The sequence below is a fragment of the Haliotis rufescens genome, unplaced genomic scaffold (assembly GCF_023055435.1).
Source record: "Haliotis rufescens isolate VD_foot unplaced genomic scaffold, xgHalRufe1.0.p SCAF_18, whole genome shotgun sequence".
Classification (NCBI taxonomy): Eukaryota; Metazoa; Mollusca; class Gastropoda; order Lepetellida; family Haliotidae; genus Haliotis; species Haliotis rufescens.
In genome coordinates, this window is record NW_025963868.1 from 30,008,239 (window position 1) to 30,031,900 (window position 23,662).

A 23,662-nucleotide genomic window follows, 5' to 3' on the forward strand; every position below is an offset into this window, starting at 1 on the left:
AAAATCATCATGTCTAGTGATGTTTTATATCAAATTTCATACTTTTATTGACCAAGTTTGTTATACCTGTTTATTCACCTGAAGTCGCTGAAGGGATACGATAACGCTCAATTATTTGGACCCCGAAGGTAGCGTTGTTTGTTTTTTAAAATGTCCGGACAGAAAAATTTAAATGTCCGGTATGCATTATTATAAATAGGTCATTTGACATTCCCAATCGGACATGTCCGGCGCATATGACCGTTTCCGGACCCATGAATTTTGGACATGTTATTATTTTACAAAGTGGCAGTTACTTTACTCTGTAGTTCAGCAGTAGCAGTATTCTCGAGCTCTCTTGTGTATCTGAGATGCTTTACATAAGACCTGTGAAGGCAACTGGAGATATTGCAGGCCCGTGAAGATCCGGGTTAAAATAGGTCTTCGGCAACCTATGCTTGCCGTAAAGGGCGAATATGCTTGTTGTAAGAGGCAACTGACGGGATCGGGTGGTCAGGCTCGCTGACTGGGTTGATGCATGTCATCGTATCCCAGTTGCATAGATCGATGCTCATGATGTCAGTCACTGGATTGGATTATTTCCAGATCGCCGTCATATAGCTTGAATATTGCCTAGTGCGGCATTAAACAACAAACAAACAAACAAATACACTGTATCATCAGCTGTATATGTGTTATTTGTTTTTTAATTATTATTCATGTCATTCCCCATTAAATTGAGACAGGATAATTGTTTTTAATAAATACCAGTAAAACTACAGACATGATTCTGGGACCATCATACCCCCAGTTGTTAACAGGCGACAGTAGGTGAGCGTGTGGATTTTATTCTTCCCCTTAGTCAGCAATATACCAGCAACTGCAGATACTCACTGCTGACCCGTGAAGACAACTGCAGATACTCACTGCTGACCCGTGAAGGCAACTGCAGATATTCACTGCTGACCCGTGAAGGCAACTGCAGATACTCACTGCTGACCCGTGAAGGCAACTGCAGATACACACTGCTGACCCGTGAAGGCCACTGGAGATATTAACTGCTGACCCGTGAAGGCAACTAGAGGTATTCACCGCTGACCCGTGAAGGCAACTGCAGATACACACTGCTGACCCGTGAAGGCAACTGCAGATACACACTGCTGACCCGTGAAGGCAACTGCAGATACACACTGCTGACCCGTGAAGGCAACTGCAGATACTCACTGCTGACCCGTGAAGGCAACTGCAGATACTCATTGCTGACCAGTGAAGGCAACTGCAGATACTCACTGCTGACCCGTGAAGGCAACTGCAGATACTCATTGCTGACCAGTGAAGGCAACTTGAGATACACACTGCTGACACGTGAAGGCAACTGCAGATACTCACTGCTGACCCGTGAAGGCAACTGCAGATACACACTGCTGACCCGTGAAGGCAACTGCAGATACACACTGCTGACACGTGAAGGCAACTGCAGATATTAACTGCTGACCCGTGAAGGCAACTGCAGATACTCATTGCTGACCAGTGAAGGCAACTGGAGATACACACTGCTGACCCGTGAAGGCAACTGCAGATACTCACTGCTGACCCGTGAAGGCAACTGCAGATACACACTGCTGACCCGTGAAGGCAACTGCAGATACACACTGCTGACACGTGAAGGCAACTGCAGATACTCATTGCTGACCAGTGAAGGCAACTGGAGATACACACTGCTGACCCGTGAAGGCAACTGCAGATACTCACTGCTGACCCGTGAAGGCAACTGCAGATACACACTGCTGACCCGTGAAGGCAACTGCATATATGCACTGCTCACACGTGAAGGCAACTGGAGATATTCACTGCTGACCCGTGAAGGCAACTGCAGATATTCACTGCTGACCCTCGAAGGCAACTGCAGATATTTACTGCTGACCTGTGAAGGCAGCTGCAGATACACACTGCTGACCCGTGAAGGCAACTGCAGATATTCACTGCTGACCCGTGAAGGCAGCTGCAGATACACACTGCTGACCCGTGAAGGCAACTGCAGATATTCACTGCTGACCCATGAAGGCAACTGCAGATATTAACTGCTGACCCGTGAAGGCAACTGCAGCTAACACTGCTGACCCGTGAAAGCAACTGCAGATACACACTGCTGACCCGTGAAGGCAACTGCAGATATTCACTGCTGACCCATGAAGGCAACTGCAGATATTAACTGCTGACCCGTGAAGGCAACTGCAGCTAACACTGCTGACCCGTGAAAGCAACTGCAGATACACACTGCTGACCCGTGAAAGCAACTGCAGATACACACTGCTGACCCGTGAAGGCAACTGCAGATACTCACTGCTGACCCGTGAAGGCAACTGCAGATACACACTGCTGACCCGTGAAGGCAACTGCAGATATTCACTGCTGACCTGTGAAGGCAACTGGAGATATTCACTGCTGACCCGTGAAGGCAACTGCAGATATTCACTGCTGACCTGTGAAGGCAACTGGAGATATTCACTGCTGACCCGTGAAGGCAACTGCAGATATTCACTGCTGACCCGTGAAGGCAACTGCAGATATTCACTGCTGACCTGTGAAGGCAACTGGAGATATTCACTGCTGACCCGTGAAGATCCGGGTCAGAATTGGTCTTCAGCAATCTGTGCTTGTCTTAAGAGGTGAATATGCTTGTCATAAGGGGCGACTAACGGTATCGGGTGGTCAGGCTTGCTGACTTGGTTGATGCATGTCATTGTATCCTCTAGTCTTTTTTATCAAAGTCTTGTTTCCACTCTTTCCACATCAAACCCATTGGGATCGATGACATGTATCAAGCAAGTCAGCGAGCCTGACCACCCGATCCCGTTAGTCGCCTTTTACAACAAGCATAGTTGCCTTTTACAACAAGCATGGGTTGCTGAAGACCTTTTCTACCCCCGCGTCTTCACGGGCCAGTCCTGGTAATGACACGAATCCTAAGTTGACCTACTGGGTACAGATCATGGCCTCTACATGTAACTCAAAAGTTCATATCGATCCACAAATCCAGGCGTTTATTTTAACTTTTATTCTTTTAGTTGCTGTAAAAGAACAAAAGTGAAAAATGGACAGAAATATATTGTCATGATTAACTAAAGAGTACATGTTCAGATCTTAAATCAAAACACAAGACTTTTTACGACAAGATTGTGCTAAGATCGTGTTGTTGAACGCCGCCCTTGACTAAATGCACAGCAAACCTACAAGCAGGTCCACCACAGCTGTCCAAATGATGCAAATGCAAAAATGAACAATATACTCATGGACAAAAATAAGGGAACAGAGCCATAAAGAGGATTCAGTTAGAGTTTTCACATCAATACCTATTGAGAGTCCCCAGCTGTGGACTGCCTGCCATTAGGGGCCCAGGACGTCACTCTTTGTTTCAGTCACTGGATTATCTGGTCCAGTATCAGTTACTACAGACCACAATGATACAGCTTGACTGGCCTCAAACAAAGACAGAGCCTGGCAATATCCATCTTCCTGAGGCAAGAGCGTCCTCTAGTCTTTTTTATCAAAGTCTTGTTTGCACTCTTTCCACATCAAACCCATTTCTTGTGCTAAATCGTACATATCGATTGTCAAATCAGAGAACGTTTCACAAAATCAACATCTACGACTGGTACACCTTCGTTTAGTTTATGACTGTTCCCTTATTTTTCTCCATCAGCATTAATCAACCTTTTGCCATAAAAAGTAAATATGAATTTTTTTAATAAGGCGCACATGTCAAATACACATATGGCTTTATATTCCCCTTTTTGATAAAAAATAAATACATATAATCTGAAATGTTTTGTATGTATCTGTTCCCCACCGCCCGCTCGCAAAAAAATTGATACCCCCAAAATATTGTTACACCCTTGACAAAAACAACTGAGAATGGAACATGACTACCGTAGTGTCGCAGGTACAGGTTCAGGGGGCCACTCTAGACGGACGATGTATGGGGCTATTTCACACAAGTGGACCCCCACTGTCGCCATCGAAAACATTCCCGCGGCAAGATATCCTGGCAGACAATGGTAACAATATAAATACACTCTCTCTTATACCATCTATGTCATGGAACATTATCAATATAATTTTTATTTTTTATTTTTATTTTTATTTCATATAAACTCTGTAGTTGATTACGATCTAAATATGGTGAAAATGTTTAACTGACGACAACTGTTACTGGTCGACTTGTTTGCTGTCATGGCTGCAATCTCATTAAAATCAGATCTTAGTTCTCGCTATCGCTGAACAAAGATCTGAGGACATCCCATTACGGGTCACGTCAGACTGACCTTGCGCAAACTTTGACCGACCAATGGAATGACAAATCAGAAACCAGCTTTCTCGTGCTTTACGGCACAAATTTCAAATTGGCGACTACGCTTCGAAACATATTTTGACAAATTCTCGATTACAAATTTGAAACCTGAACAAAAAAACATCCTGGAATGACTAATAGATGAGAATGTAAGGATTTCGGTCGTTCAACCCGTAACTATCGTTCGGAATACTTCCTGTTAAAGTTTCGAGATTGCATGATTAGAAATCAATTACTGACAGTCACTTTCATAATTTGGTAATCGACGCACTGATTGGTCGGATGAAAGGTCATTCTGACGTGACCCCTAATGGGATGTCTTCAGATCTTTGTTTAGCGGTAGCGAGAACAAGGATCTGATTTTAATGAGATTGCCTGCATCACTATAGCAACAATGTTGGACAAAATATCCTCAAAATAGTGAACCGATAATGCCCCACTCGAAGCACCAACCCATAAAGAATGATCCACTCCTCGCAGCAGTTTATAAATATGAGCATTTCAAAAATTGATCTGAGCAATGATTTAATAATTGTAAAATATCAGGAATGCTATTTGAAACATTATAACAAAATATGTATGCATGTAAAGACAATACACAGGCAAATCAAAAAAAGATTGATGCCATAAAAAACACAATCCAGTTTGAAAAAGATGACCCAATCTTTTACGTTGATACATATATATAATTTGGTACATTTTTTAAATATATTTTTTTTAAGTCTTTAAGCGCATAATAGGTTCTGGATTAAACAGATGAAAAAAGTTTAAGCACTGCTCCTCTATTTTTATATATTCTGAATTTCCATGAATCTTTTAAATACACACACCGTATCTGCCATAATATCCGACCCAGAAGGTGAGAAAATCAAACCATTAAATCTGTTTTCAGATATCAAGCAGTTTGTACAAACAAGATTGTCATGGAAACCAAAGTAAACTAGACAAGATAAAGCAGTTGTATGTGTCATGCAGGAAACAGATCCACGTTGTCCATAACGTGTTAACAAATACTGAAAGACCAGATATCTCAGGCTAATAAAAATGTTGGTTCTCAGGCACCGCCTACATCATCATAAAGTCTACGGCACATTTCATTTTTATTTCAATTCAAAAAAATAAATTTAAAAAAATAAATTTAAAAAATCCAAGTCCAATGGTAGTCAAATACTGTATTCCAGTATTTTACTCGTCAAGGAATACATTTTACATGATCCTAAAGTTCACCCGAATTTTCATTTAAATTTCAATTTAAAATTTAAAAAAAAATAATCCAAGTCCAATGGAAGTCAAATACTGTATTCCAGTATTTTACTCGTCAAGGAATACATTTTACATGATCATAAAGTTCACCGCACATTTCGTCTTAATTTCAATTTAAAAAATAATAATTTAAAACTCCAAGTCCAACAGTAGTCAAATACTGTATTCCAGTATTTTACTCAAGGAATACATTTATGTAGGGAGGCCGTACTGTGTATTTGGTTACATACTAGTTTGAACAACAACAACAACAACAACAAAAAGAAGAAAGAAAAGGCACCGCCCGCACGCACTTTATTTTAAAAAACCATTGCCTGAGAACCAATTCTTTTATTTTTTTAAGCCCTATTTTATGAATTTTTGCAATATTTTTTTGCCATTGTAAATTTTTAGATAGTTTTCAACAGGTTTTAATTTTTTGCCATTGTAAATTTTTAGATAGTTTTCAACAGGTTTTAATTACAGGGCTGAAGAACACGGATAGAATGAACATAGATAGAGAAAACAAATGGATACAAGGTTACAAAATCACCGATTTATCTCCAATACATTATCACATAAAATGTATGTATATACAGAGCTACAGATAAGCTGCGTATTTGCGTAAAATACCCCCCCCCCCAAAAAAAAAAAAAAAAAAATACATTTTTTATTCAAAACCCAATAACTTTCAATTAACTTGTGTACAGAAACACATGCATGAATTGAAAAACTTAAATGTTTAAAACAGTATGCATAAATACCCATTGAAGCTTTTTCAACTTGGGTACAAAGGAGCTAATTTCCAAAACACAAATATCTAATTTACTTTCCGAGTCAAAACCTATATATTTAGAACAGTTATATATATCTAAAACATTATTTCACTTTTTTTTAAATCCTAAAATGGTCACTAATTTTTGGAGAAAAAAACAATAGAGTGATCAATAGATGAGTGAAAAAATATTGGTTACCCAAAGAAAAATGTATTAACCCAATTAACAGAAATCCTAGAGTAAAACTTCAAGTTTTTGGATAGAAAACAGTTTATTTGAATCATGAAAATACAAGTTGGAGACAAGTGTACAAATATTCCGCCCCCACCAACCCCCCCCCATCACAAAAAGTTAACTACGGCCATGTTCTAATGTATTTTAAATAACTTATTTATCTTGCTAGCTACAGTAAACAACATTTTTTTAAATATTTTACTTATTTCTGGTCCGAGGGATAAAAATAAAATAAATATGTGGACTTGAACAGCAATTTTTCAAAAAAGTCTGGCTTTTCTCTGAAGAAATGAGATTTTTTGCAAAAAAGATCCAAGTTTTGTTTAAGTAGCTAATTGCTCATCTGGTAAGCATTCGTCACCACTCGCCCCTTTCCGTAACCTGCAAGAAGACTCGTCCCCTATCAATGAATGTTAAGTGCGAAAATACGACAAAAACAAATAAGAATGCGCGCATGATTTCAAGTTCTTCGTGAAAGAATCCCTCAGAAATAATTTTTGATTTTACATATGTCTTGCATCTAAAAATATACCAAAAGAGACAGTTAAATGTGTTCAATCATACTGTATAATTCGGCACGTCCCGATGTGGATTAAATTGCATTTGAAATATATATAATATATGGGGAAATATATGTGAACCATTACGCAACGAGTTGACAATTGTTTTAGGTATGCCCGTTTGCGCTAAGACGGAACCCGGTCGCAAAAATGGCCATGAGCGGGGCACGAGTCGCTATTTGGCTTGTCCCGGAATAACACGAGTTGGTCACGAATGATCTGGTAAGTTGTCATAAGCATTCCCTCCTTGATGTTTAATCCTAAGTGATGACTATGTCATTGTGTCATATTTAACGGATTTGGGTTTTTGAGGACATGAACCTTAACATGTACTTATTAAACAAGTGTCATGTGCAGAAAGGGAATTGCATGGTGACATAATTAGGTCACATGTTACTTCAGGTCTTCTAGCCTGTGGGTATCGCTCACTGACTTCCTTTAATTTGGCGACCAAATATTGTGACAGTCAAGATGATAAACAAACCCTGTGATTATAAGTAGAAATGCTTTAAAATTCGGAATGTGAATCCTCCTGAAAGAATCGTCAAACAAGCAGATGAGTGAGTGAGTGAGTTGGGTTTAACACCGCTTTTAACAGTATTCCAGTTATATCACGGCGTGTCAGCTTAATGTAGGAGGAAAGCCCGAAGTGATGCAGGTCTCAGACGTTTACCACTTCGGTGAAACCCACAAGCACGGGTATGGAGCTGACAAACCTAGAAACATAAGCGAACCGGGATTCGAACCCACAATCATAGGTTTCTGGTGCGCCCAAGGTACGCAACTCTGCACAGCGAATCGCGGCGCCTTAGACGACTGGGCCACCCGTGCCCCCTCCAAGAGTAAGAAATGGTTGGTCCAAGAAAGTAACTGCAGAGTTACTCAGGGCAACATGAAAAAACAATATCTATGACAAACAAAACATCTTCAGATCAACGGTTTCCACAATAGCCCAAGCCGACAAGTAGAACTATGTACATGAACGTTTATGTAAGGAGAGAAATGTTGGTTTAATTCATGGCCAATCTAATTAAAATCAGATCTTAGTTTTCGCTACCGCTGAACAAAGATCTGAGGACATCCCATTAAGAGTCATGAATGACCTTTTGCGAATTCTGACTGACCAATGAAATGACTGACAAGAAATCGACATTGGCCAATCAGAAGGCAGCTTTCTCGAGCTTTAGGACACTAGTTTCAAACTGGCGACTACGCTTCGAAACATATTTTGAGTATTCTCGATTAAAAAAGTTAAAAACTGATAAGAACATTCTGGAATGGCTTATAAATGGCCTAGACTGTATGGATATAATAATAAAACCCATAACTGTCGTTCGGAATACCCCATGTTAAATATTTCGTGGTTGCATGATTAGAAAACACATTCCGACAGTCACTTTCATGATCTGGTAAGCAAAGCTCTGATTGGTTGGATGAAAGGTCGTTCTGACGTGACCCTAAATGGGATGTCCTCAAATCTGTGTTTAGCGATAGCGAGGACTAAGATCGGATTTTAATGAGATTGATTCATGGCATAGTCAGCTCACAGAGACAACATATGGACACCACAGCAATTTAAATTTGCAAAATCTGCTTCAAGTGCATCTGCTTCAAGTAACGTCTGCTTCAATTGACCTCTGCTTCAAGTAATGCCCTCATCTTCAAGTGGCCTCTGTTTCAAGTAACGTCTGTTCTACTTGTCCTCATGTTTGGATTTATCAATGTTTTCGTGTTGTGTGATGAAGTTGAGCAAGTCAATCCTTGTTGCGATGCCAAAAATCATCTGTTTCTTGGACATTAAGCTGCCTCCCTCGTCTGCTTTCAAAAGGAGAAAAACAAAATAATTTTCTCAACCAGATGGACATTCTCTCGCACGCACGCACACGCACACACGCACGGACGCATGCACGCACGCACGCACACGAACACACGAACACGCACACACGCACACGCACACGCACACACATATCACAAGACATACAGTTTGTTTGTTTGTTGTTTAACACCTCACTCAGCAATATTCAAGATATATGACGTCAGTCTGTAAATAATCGAGTCCACACCGAACAATCCAGTGATTGACATCATGAACATCAATCCACGCAAGTGGGATACGATGATATGCATCTACCAATCCCGATAGTTGCCTCTTACGACAAGCATAGTTGCCTTTTACAGCAAGCACGGGTTGCTGAAGACCTATTCTGACCTGGACAGGCACGGGCACATGTGCATGCGCACACGCACGTACAAACACACACACGTACAAACACACACACAAACTTACATTGTCTCTGGTTGTGCACAACAAGGACGAAGTGGTCTGTGTCCAACATCCGGGAGAGCTGACCCAACGATGTGTCCATGTGGATCTGGAATAGTAACCTTCCCTTGAACATGACTTCCCACATTGATGCAACAGTAGCGACTGTAACCTTCCCTTGAACATGACTTCATACATTGATGCAACAGTAGCGACTGTAACCTTCCCTTGAACATGACTTCATACATTGATGCAACAGTAGCGACTGTAACCTTCCCTTGAACATGACTTCATACATTGATGCAACAGTAGCGACAGTTACCTTCTCTTGAACATGACTTCCCACATTGATGCAACAGTAGCGACAGTAATCTCCCCTGGAACATGACCTCCCACATTGATGCAACAGTAGCGACAGTAACCTTCCCTTGAACATGACTTCCTACATTGATGCAACAGTAGTGACAGTTACCTTCCCTTGAACATGACTTCATACATTGATGCAACAGTAGGGACTGTAACCTTCCCTTGAACATGACTTCATACATTGATGCAACAGTAGCGACAGTTACCTTCCCTTGAACATGACTTCATACATTGATGCAACAGTAGGGACTGTAACCTTCCCTTGAACATGACTTACCACATTGATGCAACAGTAGCGACAGTTACCTTCTCTTGAACATGACTTCACACATTGATGCAACAGTAGCGACTGTAACCTTCCCTTGAAGATGACTTCCCACATTAATGCAACAGTAGCGACAGTTACCTTCCCTTGAACATGACTTCACACATTGATGCAACAGTAGAGACAGTTACCTTCTCTTGAACATGACTTCATACATTGATGCAACAGTAGCGACAGTTACCTTCCCTTGAACATGACTTCACACATTGATGCAACAGTAGAGACAGTTACCTTCTCTTGAACATGACTTCATATATTGATGCAACAGTAGCGACAGTTACCTTCTCTTGAACATGACTTCATACATTGATGCAACAGTAGCGACAGTAACCTTCTCTTGAACATGACTTCCCACATTGATGCAACAGTAGTGACAGTAACCTCCCCTTGAACATGACTTCCCACATTGATGCAACAGTAGTGACAGTAACCTTCCCTTGAACATGACTTCCCACATTGATGCAACAGTAGCGACAGTAATCTCCCCTTGAACACTTCAATTGGCATGACTGGAAGAGTTACCTCCCTCCTACCAAAGACCCTCAAGCTCCTTCCTACTGCGTGACACCTTCGTTTTCCCAGATAAATTTACCTTTTTCTTTGTTCAATCACATTGGTTCTAGATTGTAGACTAACGGAAAATCACTTTTACCTCTCCGTTACATTCTTACTATACCATTTGTATGATATTTGGAATGAAATAGAAATTAAAATTGACAAACAAAGAAATAATTAAGCTGGGGTAAGAGTATTCGGCGTCACGGCAGTCACCACTTGTTTGTAAACATAACGGTCAGTTGGTTGCGTTTTCAACTCCAAGCATGGTTGTGGTCACCAATCACAGTGGGGAGTTTTGACCGGCGGCAGGGATAGTATAGAGAGCTCCGCATTCGGACTATCACTGTGAGGAGCTTGAAAGATCCTACTTTATGATTTTTGTTTTTTGTTGTTTAACGCCGCACTCAGCAATATTCCAGCTACCGTATTCGACGTAATAAGCGCCCAGGGCGCTCTCAAAATGAGAAACAGGGGGCTCTTATTAGAATATTATTTTGGTGGAGAAAACAGATTTGAAAGATAAATTTCATGGTTTATGCTGACAGACTGAAATGTTTATATACGACAGATATATTTTTTCAGAATTTAATTGCCCATATTTAAGGGTGCATATAACACACAAGTGCGTATTATGCGCAAATATATAAGTCTTGTGTACATTGATCAATCGGAAGGGGTGCTAATTGGGATTGTTCACTAGCCAATATATGAGCAATTATCGCCGTGGCCGCTTATTACGTCGACTACGGTATATGACGGTGGTCTGCAAATAATCGAGTCTGGACCAGACAATCCAGTGATTCACATCATGAGCATCGATCCGCGCAATTGGGATCGATGACATGTATCAACCAAGTCAGCGAGCCTGACGATCCCATTAGTCGCCTTTTACGACAAGTATAGTCGCCTTTTACGGCAAGCATAGTCGCCTTTTACGGCAAGCATGGGTTGCTGAGTATGAATTCAGTTCAACCTATGTGGATTACCATTCAGTGATATCAAATGCTTACCCCAAATACATGTCTACTTAAATATAGCAGCATGCTAAATCACCTGCACAGGGATAGACATTCTTCTTACCTGCTTAAACTGTTTGTACATGACCTTGGACACAGGGTCGTTAGACTTGGCTTTGTTCTTTACCACCTGCGCCATCATGTTGCCGACGGTTACCATTCCCAAGATGCATCTGAAATACATAAGCAATTGTTGAACATGGTATTCCTGCCTGTCAGTGCAGCCATCTAGCTGTCTTTACTCAGTTAAAATATAAAGTCACGCCAGCGGTATTTAGTACATTCATGAAGGCAAGGTATTTACTTGCTCTTACAGAATAATGCCTGTTTTAGAGAGCCGGCCCAGACTAATGCTGGTTTTAGAGTGCCAGCCAAGACTAATGCCTGTTTTAGAGAGCCAGCCCAGACTAATGTCTGTTTTAGAGTGCCAGCCCAGGCTAATGCCTGTTTTTGAGTGCCAGCCCAGGCTACTGCCTGTTTTAGAGTGCCAGCCCAGACTAATGCCTGTTTTAGAGTCCCAGCCCAGACAAATGCCTGTTTTAGAGCGCCAGCCCAGACTTATGTCTGTTTTAGAGTGCCAGCCCAGGCTAATGCCTGTTTTAGAGAGCCAGCCCAGGCTAATGCCTGTTTTAGAGTGCCAGCCAAGGCTAATGCCTGTTTTAGAGTGCCAACCCAGGCTAATGCCTGTTTTAGAGTGACAGCCCAGACTAATGCCTGTTTTAGAGTGCCAGCCCAGGCTAATGTCTGTTTTAGAGAGCCAGCCCAGAATAATGTCTGTTTTAGAGTGCCAGCCCAGGCTAATGCCTGTTTTAGATTGCCAGCCCAGACTAATGCCTGTTTTAGAGTGCCAACCCAGGCTAATGATGGTTTTAGAGCGCCAGCCAAGGCTAATGCCTGTTTTAGAGAGCCAGCCAAGACTAATGCCTGTTTTAGAGAGCCAGCCCAGACTAATGCCTGTTTTAGAGAGCCAACCCAGGCTAATGCCTCTTTTAGAGCGCCAGCCCAGACTAATGATGGTTTAAGAGTGCCAGCCCAGACTAATGCCTGTTTTAGAGTGCTAGCCCAGGCTAATGCCTCTTTTAGAGAGCCAGCCAAGACTAATGCTTGTTTTAGAGTGCCAGCCCAGGGTAATGATGCTTTTAGGTCGCAGCTCGCACTTACGCCTGTTTTAGAGTGCCAGCCCACGCAAGCACAGAATACAGTCTCAAAGCTGGCCAGTCCCTGTTTAAATGCCGAGTGCCAGGCTGGGTAACATTAAGTGTCATCTTTAAACATTGTTTGGTATGGCGTGACCAGGGAATTTGACCACCGACTTTCTGCTCCCCAGGCAGATGCTCTGTCCAATAACACCACAGGGGCAACAAGTATTAAATATTGCAGGTATATAGGCTAGCACTGTTTTCAAAACTTGAATCTTTGTCACCCGCAGAGGGCGTTTACCACTGACACCACGTGGGCTATGACCGTGAGGAGCTTTAAACAATAATTCAATCTTGTGAACCAAGGCTTACTCCTCTGGTTTAAATCGAATCACCCAACACTGGCATGTTCACGGGGTCGTTATGGCAAAGAAACAAACCTGCTGAAACAGTGGTTTGTTGGTTGGTTGGTTGGTTGGTTTGTTGTTTAACGCCGCACTCAGCAATATTTCAGCTATATGACGGCGGTCTGTAAATAATCAAGTCTGGACCAGACAATCCAGTGATTGATATCAAGAGCATTGATCCACGCAATTGGGATCGATGACGTGAATCAACCAAGTCAGCAAGCCTGACCTCTCGATCTCGTTAATCGCCTCTTACAACAAGCATAGTCGCCTTTTACAGCAAGCATGGGTTGCTGAAGACATAATCTACCCCGGAATCTTCCCGGGTCAAAACAATGGACATAAGGCACCCTTGTGGTATAAATAACCATATCCCCCCCTCATCCCTCACCCAGCTTCATCCACAACGGGGACCTGGTCGAAGCCCTCCCGATTCAGCAGCTCTAAGGTCTCTTGGATCGTCACGCTGGGGGTCACTGTCAGCGGTGCCTGAAGGTTGAGGGAGTTCACCTTCAAACTCCACCACCTGCAAGGTCAAGGTCAACTTAATCAAGGGGATGTTCTTTACCCTGCACAGAGAAATGCTGATGACTGCAACATCCCACAGACTGGTCTTGATGCAATCAAATGGCACAAACCATACACTTCGCTATTCATTGCTGGGTCACACAAGAAAATAGATCTGTCATCCCTTTCATCTACATATTTATTTCTTTATTGTTATTATTCTCAATGACAAACGTGTTCAAGTATATTTCCCCTTGTGAACGAAATCAAATTTCTAAAGAATATCCATACTGAATGCATAACAATCTCAATTCCTTCACCTTCGACCTCTACCCATGCACCTGACCTTGACCTCTAACTTTGCATCTCACATTCACCTTGACCTTGACCTTACCACCAAGGAATGGCTGCTGTTACAAATGATGCTAATTAATAGTTGACAAACTAGGCTCTGATAGGCACTACTGTGTTCTGCCTGTTAGTTCTACACTACACAACACAACACACAACTACACTCATTAAAAGCCAGCCAAAATTATAATAAATACAGACAAGAACCCTGGGTAGACCCAGTACACAAGAAGGCACACATGTTGTCAATTCCTAACCAAGATACCGCAAATACCAGTAGCTTCCTTCACCAACTCAAACATTGTGCTAGAAGTTTGTTTGTTTGTTGTTTAACGCCACACTCAGCAATATTACAGCTATATGACGGTGGTCTGTAAATAATCGAGTCTGGACCAGACAATCCAGTGATTGATATCATGAGCATCGATCCACACAATTTGGATACAATGACATGCATCAACCAAGTGAGCGAGCCTGAACACCCGATCCCGTTAGTGGCCTCTTACGACAAGCCTAGTCCCCTTTTGCAGCAAGCATGGGTTGCTGAAGACCTATTCTACCCCGGAACTTCACGGGTCTGGTACTGGAAGCTGCTCATCCCGTGTTCGGAGTTTTTCATTACAAGAATCTTTGAGCCAAGAAAAAAATGTCTGGCATCCTTTTGGTTATACAAGAGCAACTTTGAGAAGGGAGTGTGTTAATCACCACAAACTGGGGGCACGGGTGGCCCAGTCGTCTAAGGCGCCGCGATTCGCTGTGAAGAGTTGTGTACCTTGGGCACGCCAGAAACCTATGATTGTGGATTCGAATCCCGGTTTGCCCCGATTATGTTTCTAGTTTTGTCAGCACCATACCCGTGCTGGGGGGGCTTTCCTCCCACCATTAAGCTGACACGCCGTGATATGACTGGAATACTGTTAAAAGCGGTGTTAAACCCAACTCACTCACTCAATCACCACAAACAATGTCTCATGTTAATGCCAAAGCCATGCAAAGTGTTCTCCCCGCATGAGAGATAACATGGAGTTGAACACTGTGTTGAAGATTACTGCACTTATGAGATAAGTTATATAGCGACATGCATGCTGATTGTACTAGTCCGGACAAATGCCACTTTTATAGTGCTAGCCCACTGAGATACCATGCCGCAGTTTAACGTTGACAACCCACGCAAATACAGTATACTGACTTGGAGACGACCAGCCCTTGTGTTACCCCTTAATGCTGAGCGCCAGGCAGGGTAACATCATGTACCATTTTTGAATGTCGTTGGGTCAGGATCGTTAAATAAATATCGATCAGTTATTGATAAATATCGGAGAAGTCACTTTGAGTAAGTATGCAAACATCCAAAAGAAATCAACACACTTATGACACATTTATGCATGGAATACTCTGTGGACATTTGTCATTACAAAAACATTTGCTTTCCGTCTTTGGCAATTGATATGATTGATAATAAAAAGTCTGTTTCGGTAACTTTAAACTTTACTTCATCACAATTGTTTATGTAAGATGTTATTGATGACAATCAATTATCGTTAATATTTCTGCCCATCGACGATAATTCGTCTCTTTAGCCATACTGGGGCGGTCGGGTAGCCTAGTGGTTAAAGCGTTCGCTCGTCACGCCGAAGACCCGGGTTCGATTCCCGACATGGGTACAATGTGTGAAGCCCATTTCTGGTGTCCCCCGCCGTGATATTGCTGGAATATTGCTAAAAACGGCATAAAACCATACTCACTCACTTTAGCCATACTGTACTTCTATAATAAAAAAACTTTCCTTACATGTCACTAAATAGCAAAGCTTTGCTTTGCTTTGCTGGGTACATTTGGCTAGATCTAGGTGCCATACTTGAAACTTGGGTGCCTTCTTGCGTTACTCATTCCCCCTCCACTGGCCGACTTCACTATGACCGAACATTTTCCAACATCATGCAAAATTAAAATCAGATCTTAGTTCCTGCTACCACTAAACAAAGATCTGTGGACATCCCTTTACAGGTCACATCAGAACTACCTTTCATCCGACAAATCAGAGCATCGTTTACCAGATCAGGGAGGTGACAGTCGGAATGTGTTTTCTAATCATGCAACTTTGAAAGATTAATGCGGGTATTCCTAATGACAGTACTGCCGTACAATCTCAACCATATATTAGACATTCCAGAATGTTCTTTTGTTCAGTGTTCAAATTTTTAATCGAGAACTTTGTCGACATATTTTTCAAATGTAGTCTGAAATCGAAGTGGCCAGTTTGAAACCTGTGCTGTAAAGCTCGAGAAAGTTTCTTTCTGATTGGTAAATGTCAGCCTCTTGCTATAATTTCGTTGGACGGTCAAAGTTAGGGAAAGGTCATTCTGACGTGAACTGTAATAGGGTGTCTCCTCAGATCTTTGTTTAGCGGTAGGGAGAACTATGAGTGAGTGAGTGAGTTGGGTTTAACACCGCTTTTAACAGTATTCCAGTTATATCACGGCGTGTCAGCTTAATGTGGGAGGAAAGCCCGAAGCGACGCAGGTCTCAGACGTTTACCACTTCGCTGAAACCCACGAATACGGGTATGGTGCTGACAAACCTAGAAACATAATCGGGGCAAACCGGGATTCGAACCCACAATCATTGGTTTCTGGAGTGCCCAAGGGAAACAACTCTGCACAGCGAATCACCGCGCCTTAGATGACTGGGCCATCCGTGCTGACTTGAATGAGATTGAAGACCATGTGAAATCAATGGATGACATGCAAGTGTAGTGTGAGCAGAAAGAAAACAGAAACGTCCAGTCAAACTCAATGAAGACAAACTTATAGCAAACAGTACCGCCTCCGTGGTCTAGTGGTAGGGCATCCGCCTGGAGAGCGGAAGGTCCGGGGTTCGATCATACCAAAAGACGTTAAAAGATGGTACTTGTTGTTACCCTGTCTGGCGCTTGGCATAAAGGGGCTAAAACAAGGACTGGTCGGCTTGGAGTCAGTATACTGTGTCTGAGTGGGGTATTCATGTTAAACTGCGGCATGGTATCTCAGTGGGCTAGCATTATATATCGGCATCAGTCCGGACTAGTACAAGCAGCCACACACACACGTGCATGCACGTCGCTATATATAAGTGCAATAATCTTGGACGCGACGTTAAACCCCATTTCACCTCACACCTCAATGAAAACAAACTCATAGCAGACAGTTCGGTGTACAGGATGAGTGAGGTTAAAGGAAATGGGGTTAGAGGGAATGGGGTTCAAAGTCGCATTCAAGATTACTGCACTTATATAACGACGTATATGCATGCGTGTGTGGCTGCTTGTGCACAATGCTGCATTTAACATGCGATACCCTACTCATGTATATATCACTGACTACAAACAGACCAGTCCTTGTTTTATCATATTGATAAGGAGTGCCAGGCAGGGTAACAACAAGTACCATCTTTTAACACCATTTGGCATGACACGGTCAGGGAATCAAACCATTGACCTTCCGCTCCCCGGGCAAATGCTCTATCCACTAGAGCACCAAATGATCGATTGAGTAAGTCAACTGGATTTTCGGCTGATTGAGCAATATCCCAGCCATCTGAGAGCAGCTATGATCGAACGCTTGATCCACTAGACCCCCCCAAGTGGAGGTGATATGGCAGAAACACACTGTAGTTATATATACCTGTAGCTGCTGCTGAAAAAGATCATGGTGGTTTGTTAAGCAATTTCATTGGAGCATCCTCTAAAAACTCATCCACTCTTGACAATCTGTGATTGCAAATCTAGGGAAGCAAAAAAAGGGTGGAGACCTCCATGCCATCTTCCCAAGGCAAGGGAGTTAACTGACCCTTAAAGTCCAGTTTCCACACTTGCCGAACTAGGCTGGAATTTCTTGGCTCGATAGTAGCGCCACCAGTGGCTATTATGAGTTATGTCCCTTCTATGTCCCTCCTATTGACCAATCAGATTCCACCACACATATCACTTGCATTTGCTTCAAACAAAATGACGGTGCCCAATTGTGATAAACGGGTCTTACTTTGAGAATCGCATCAAATCACATGAGCACCTTGATATAAAACATGAAAAGATTTGGAAAATATCCGTTGACAACAAGTTGGCGTTACACATGCTTTGCAAATCCTTCAATAGACCGAAATCTGCACGGCAGTTTACAAACCGGATGTTGATTTAGTTACGCGATTTTGACTGGACTATACATAGACTCATTAGTCCAGCCAAAATATAACTCCATGTTAGCAGCCTAGTTCAGCAAGGGTGGAAACTGGACTTTTATACTCAGTTAACTCTCTTGCCTCGGGAAGATCTTTCTTCCAGGAACAAGAGAAAGGTTGGGTGGGTGGTGGAGGCATATAAACTTTTCTGAGCATCCATAGAAGCATTAACGATATGCCAGATGCATGCATAAATTACTTTCCAAAATTCACAGTTACAAAAACAAGTCTGATTGCACAATATTCTGCTTTGGAACATGAATTGTGATTGGTCCATTATGATATTGTTACAGGATCATAACAACCTCTCTCATTGGTTGCTTTGATAATTTTATATTCCACTTTGATTATAATGGCAGATGGTCACATATCAGGAGTGTTTTATGCTTTGGATATAACGCCATTTAACAATGTTTTTCAGACAACCAGACAACAGCACACACTGCTTTTCATTTAACAATTTTGGTTCTTTTAAAGTTGTTGTGATATGCAGCAGACTGGTCATGAGATCATGTGATCCAACCTGATCTGCTTTTGACGAAAAGAGTCAAAATCTGTCAAAGTTATCGTCTGGTGGGTCGGATGCCTTTGTATAACATCCAGATGCTACGCATTGAGCACTTCTATTCATCACAAATGGGCCAGAAAAACAAATGTTCCAACAAACTAGTCTTTGGTTACAGTGAGCTACAGTGAGCTACAACTACCTTTGACAAGGTAGACACCAATTATATTGATAACAACTTCGTTAATACTGTAAAAAGCGACGTTTCGGTATAGATACGTATAGAAACGTCGCTTTTTACAGTAAAAAAGAAGTTGTTATCCTTAAAATTGTGTCTACCTTGTCATCCATCAACTTCTAAGTAATGCCTAGCAAACAATTAACAACTACCTTTATTGCGATATATATATATACCTATAAAGCGCTTGAAAAGCTAAATCCATTTGAGAATGTTCTGTTGTTTTAAATGAAAATTCCTTTAATAAAAGTCTTTTTAATTTTGAACATGATAGTTCAATAATGAGGCCTCAAAAGTATCTCCATTGTAACGTTTTGATTGCGTCAAGTCGATGCCACAACAAGTTATTGTTTTCGTCATGTGACTATGATCCAAGCACGACAGGTTAGAACAGAGAGGGTTAAGTTTGGAACAAGATGCAGTGGGAGGGGGTAGCAATAAAATGCCGGCGTTGGCTGATCGAGGCGGGAACACTCACCACTCCTTGGAGGGCTCCACCTGGCGGTCTAGTTCCAGGAAGTCTCGCTGGCTCATCCAATCGTCACTCAGGTACTTGGACCTATCACAGACAAGATAACATGTCAAACAGACGGTTACAAAACTGTCCCCTGGGTGCACACATTGCACATATAAACAAATACACGTGCACACTAACATACAGCAACACACAAACAAACCACCTGCCTTCAATGTTCACACACACAGACACACACACATTAACACACACACACACACATAGGCCTTACATGTTGTACACATCCAAGGCCTAACATAAACACACACATAGGCCTTACATGTACACACACACCACTGGCCTTACATGTACACACACATCACAGGCCTTACATGTACACACACACCACAGGCCTTACATGTACACACACACCATAGGCCTTACATGTACACACACACCACTGGCCTTACATGTACACACACACCACTGGCCTTACATGTACACACACACCACAGGCCTTACATGTACACACACACCACAGGCCTTACATGTACACACACACCACTGGCCTTACATGTACACACACACCACAGGTCTTAAATGTACACACACACCACAGTCCTTACATGTACACACACACCACAGGCCTTACATGTACACACACACCACAGGCCTTACATGTACACACACACCACTGGCCTTACATGTACACACACACCACAGGCCTTACATGTACACACACACCACTGGCCTTACATGTACACACACACCACAGGTCTTACATGTACACACACACACCACAGGCCTTACATGTACACACACACCACTGGCCTTACATGTACACACACACCACTGGCCTTACATGTACACACACACCACGGGCCTTACATGTACACACACACCACAGGCCTTACATGTACACACACACACCATAGGCCTTACATGTACACACACACCACTGGCCTTACATGTACACACACACACCACAGGCCTTACATGTACACACACACATAGGCCTTACATGTACACACACACATAGGCCTTACATGTACACACACACCACTGGCCTTACATGTACACACACACCACAGGCCTTACATGTACACACACACCACAGGCCTTACATGTACACACACACCACAGGCATTACATGTACACACACACCACTGGCCTTACATGTACACACACACCACAGGCCTTACATGTACACACACACCACAGGCCTTACATGTACACACACACCACAGGCATTACATGTACACACACACCACAGGCCTTACATGTACACACACACCACGGGCCTTACATGTACACACACACCACAGGCCTTACATGTACACACACACCACAGGCATTACATGTACACACACACACACACCACAGGCCACATACACCACAGGCCTTACATGTACACACACACCACAGGCATTACATGTACACACACACCACAGGCCTTACATGTACACACACACCACGGGCCTTACATGTACACACACACCACAGGCCTTACATGTACACACACACCACAGGCCTTACATGTACACACACACCACAGGCCTTACATGTACACACACACACACACCACAGGCCACATACACCACAGGCCTTACATGTACACACACACCACAGGCCTTACATGTACACACACACCACAGGCCTTACATGTAAACACACACACACACCACTGGCCTTACATGTACACACACACCACAGGCCTTACATGTACACACACACCACAGGCCTTACATGTAAACACACACACACACACCACTGGCCTTACATGTACACACACACCACAGGCCTTACATGTACACACACACACACACCACAGGCCTTACATGTACACACACACATACACCACAGGCCTTACATGTACACACACACACACCACGGGCCTTACATGTACACACACACCACAGGCCTTACATGTACACACACACCACAGGTCTTACATGTACACACACACCACAGGTCTTACATGTACACACACACCACAGGCCTTACATGTACACACACACCACTGGCCTTACATGTACACACACACACACACCACTGGCCTTACATGTACACACACACACACACCACAGGCCTTACATGTACACACACACCACAGGCCTTACATGTACACACACACCACAGGTCTTACATGTACACACACACCACAGGTCTTACATGTACACACACACCACAGGTCTTACATGTACACACACACACCACAGGCCTTACATGTACACACACACACCACAGGCCTTACATGTACACACACACCACTGGCCTTACATGTACACACACACCACAGGTCTTACATGTACACACACACCACAGGTCTTACATGTACACACACACACCACAGGCCTTACATGTACACACACACCACTGGCCTTACATGTACACACACACACACCACAGGCCTTACATGTACACACACACACACCACAGGCCTTACATGTACACACACACCACAGGCCTTACATGTACACACACACACACCACAGGCCTTACATGTACACACACACCACAGGCCTTACATGTACACACACACACACACCACAGGCCTTACATGTACACACACCACAGGTCTGACATAAACACACACACACACACACCACAGACCACACACCACACACACACACCACAGGCCTTACATGTACACACACACACACCACAGGCCATGTGTGTACATGTGTACACACACAAACACACACCATAGGCCTTACATGTGTGTCTGCACAAGCATATATGCACTCACACATGCACACACTCACACAAACACACACACGCCACAGGTCTTACATTTACACACACACACCACAGACAAAGCAGGGCTTACATGTAGTTCCTGATGGAGTCCGGCAGGATGACCACACATCTCTGACCTTCCTTTAGGCCAAAGTCTCGGATGGCTTTCACTGCACAGGCCATGGCTGACCCTGAACTGCCACCTGCAAGGTCAAGGTCATATACTAAAGTCAGTCAGTCAAGAATTCCACATTGTTTCCACTTGCTTATTTGTGTTGATCTGGAACTGATTTCATTTTCAAATTCATCAAATGATATATAATCATACCAATTTCAATCAAAACAATTTTGCAAATAGGTCACTTTCATGATTTTAGAAAATTTGCTGGGATGTCCTTCCATACCATCAACAAAAAGTGAAATATGTTTGGGATATTTTGGATAACAGCCAGTCAATGTCCTCAAAAATGAACCAATCAGTAACCCTGGAATTGTCATTGCCATGGACCATTCTGATCATGACCTTGGAGTGACCTTGTTTGTTTTTAGCCAAATGCACAAAGTAGTCCCTCCTCATGGATTATCCCTCGATCAACTCTCCACAAAGTAGTCCCTCCTCATGGATTATCCCTCGATCAACTCTCCACAAAGTAGTCCCTCCTCATGGATTATCCCTCAATCAACTCTCCACAAAGTAGTCCCTCATCACAGATTATCCCTCGATCAACTCACCACAAAGTAGTCCCTCCTCACAGATTATCCCTCGATCAACTCACCACAAAGTAGTCCATCCTCACGGATTATCCCTCGATCAACTCACCACAAAGTAGTCCCTCATCACAGATTATCCCTCGATCAACTCACCACAAAGTAGTCCCTCCTCACAGATTATCCCTCGATCAACTCACCACAAAGTAGTCCATCCTCACGGATTATCCCTCGATCAACTCTCCACAAAGTAGTCCCTCATCACAGATTATCCCTCGATCAACTCACCACAAAGTAGTCCCTCCTCACAGATTATCCCTCGATCAACTCACCACAAAGTAGTCCATCCTCACGGATTATCCCTCGATCAACTCACCACAAAGTAGTCCCTCATCACAGATTATCCCTCGATCAACTCACCACAAAGTAGTCCCTCCTCACAGATTATCCCTCGATCAACTCACCACAAAGTAGTCCATCCTCACGGATTATCCCTCGATCAACTCACCACAAAGTAGTCCCTCCTCACAGATTATCCCTCGATCAACTCACCACAAAGTAGTCCCTCCTCACAGATTATCCCTCGATCAACTCACCACAAAGTAGTCCCTCATGACGGATTATCCCTCGATCAACTCACCACAAAGTAGTCCCTCCTCACGGATTATCCTTCGATCAACTCACCACAAAGTAGTCCCTCCTCACGGATTATCCCTCAATCAACTCACC

The 23,662-nt window shown here is 42.9% G+C and overlaps 1 protein-coding gene across 4 annotated transcripts in view; it reads right to left on the reverse strand.

The window, feature by feature from the left end:
- Nucleotides 1-3,020: 3,020 nt before the first annotated feature.
- LOC124115516 (cystathionine beta-synthase-like) overlaps nt 3,021-23,662 on the reverse strand; it is a 55,075-nt gene continuing 34,433 nt past the window's right edge. The window contains exons 11-17 of one of the 4 annotated variants that reach the window (XM_048398576.1): nt 22,317-22,428; nt 19,511-19,591; nt 17,737-17,748; nt 13,608-13,742; nt 11,735-11,843; nt 9,430-9,514; nt 3,021-8,957 (exon numbers count right to left, since the gene is read on the reverse strand). In XM_048398576.1, coding sequence (XP_048254533.1) covers nt 8,836-8,957; nt 9,430-9,514; nt 11,735-11,843; nt 13,608-13,742; nt 17,737-17,748; nt 19,511-19,591; nt 22,317-22,428 — 656 coding nt within the window. In that variant the 3' untranslated portion in view covers nt 3,021-8,835. Of the gene's footprint in view, nt 8,961-9,429; nt 9,515-11,734; nt 11,844-13,607; nt 13,743-17,736; nt 17,749-19,510; nt 19,592-22,316; nt 22,429-23,662 lie in introns of all 4 variants that reach the window. The other 3 variants (XM_048398575.1, XM_048398578.1, XM_048398577.1) reach the window with 3 other exon arrangements.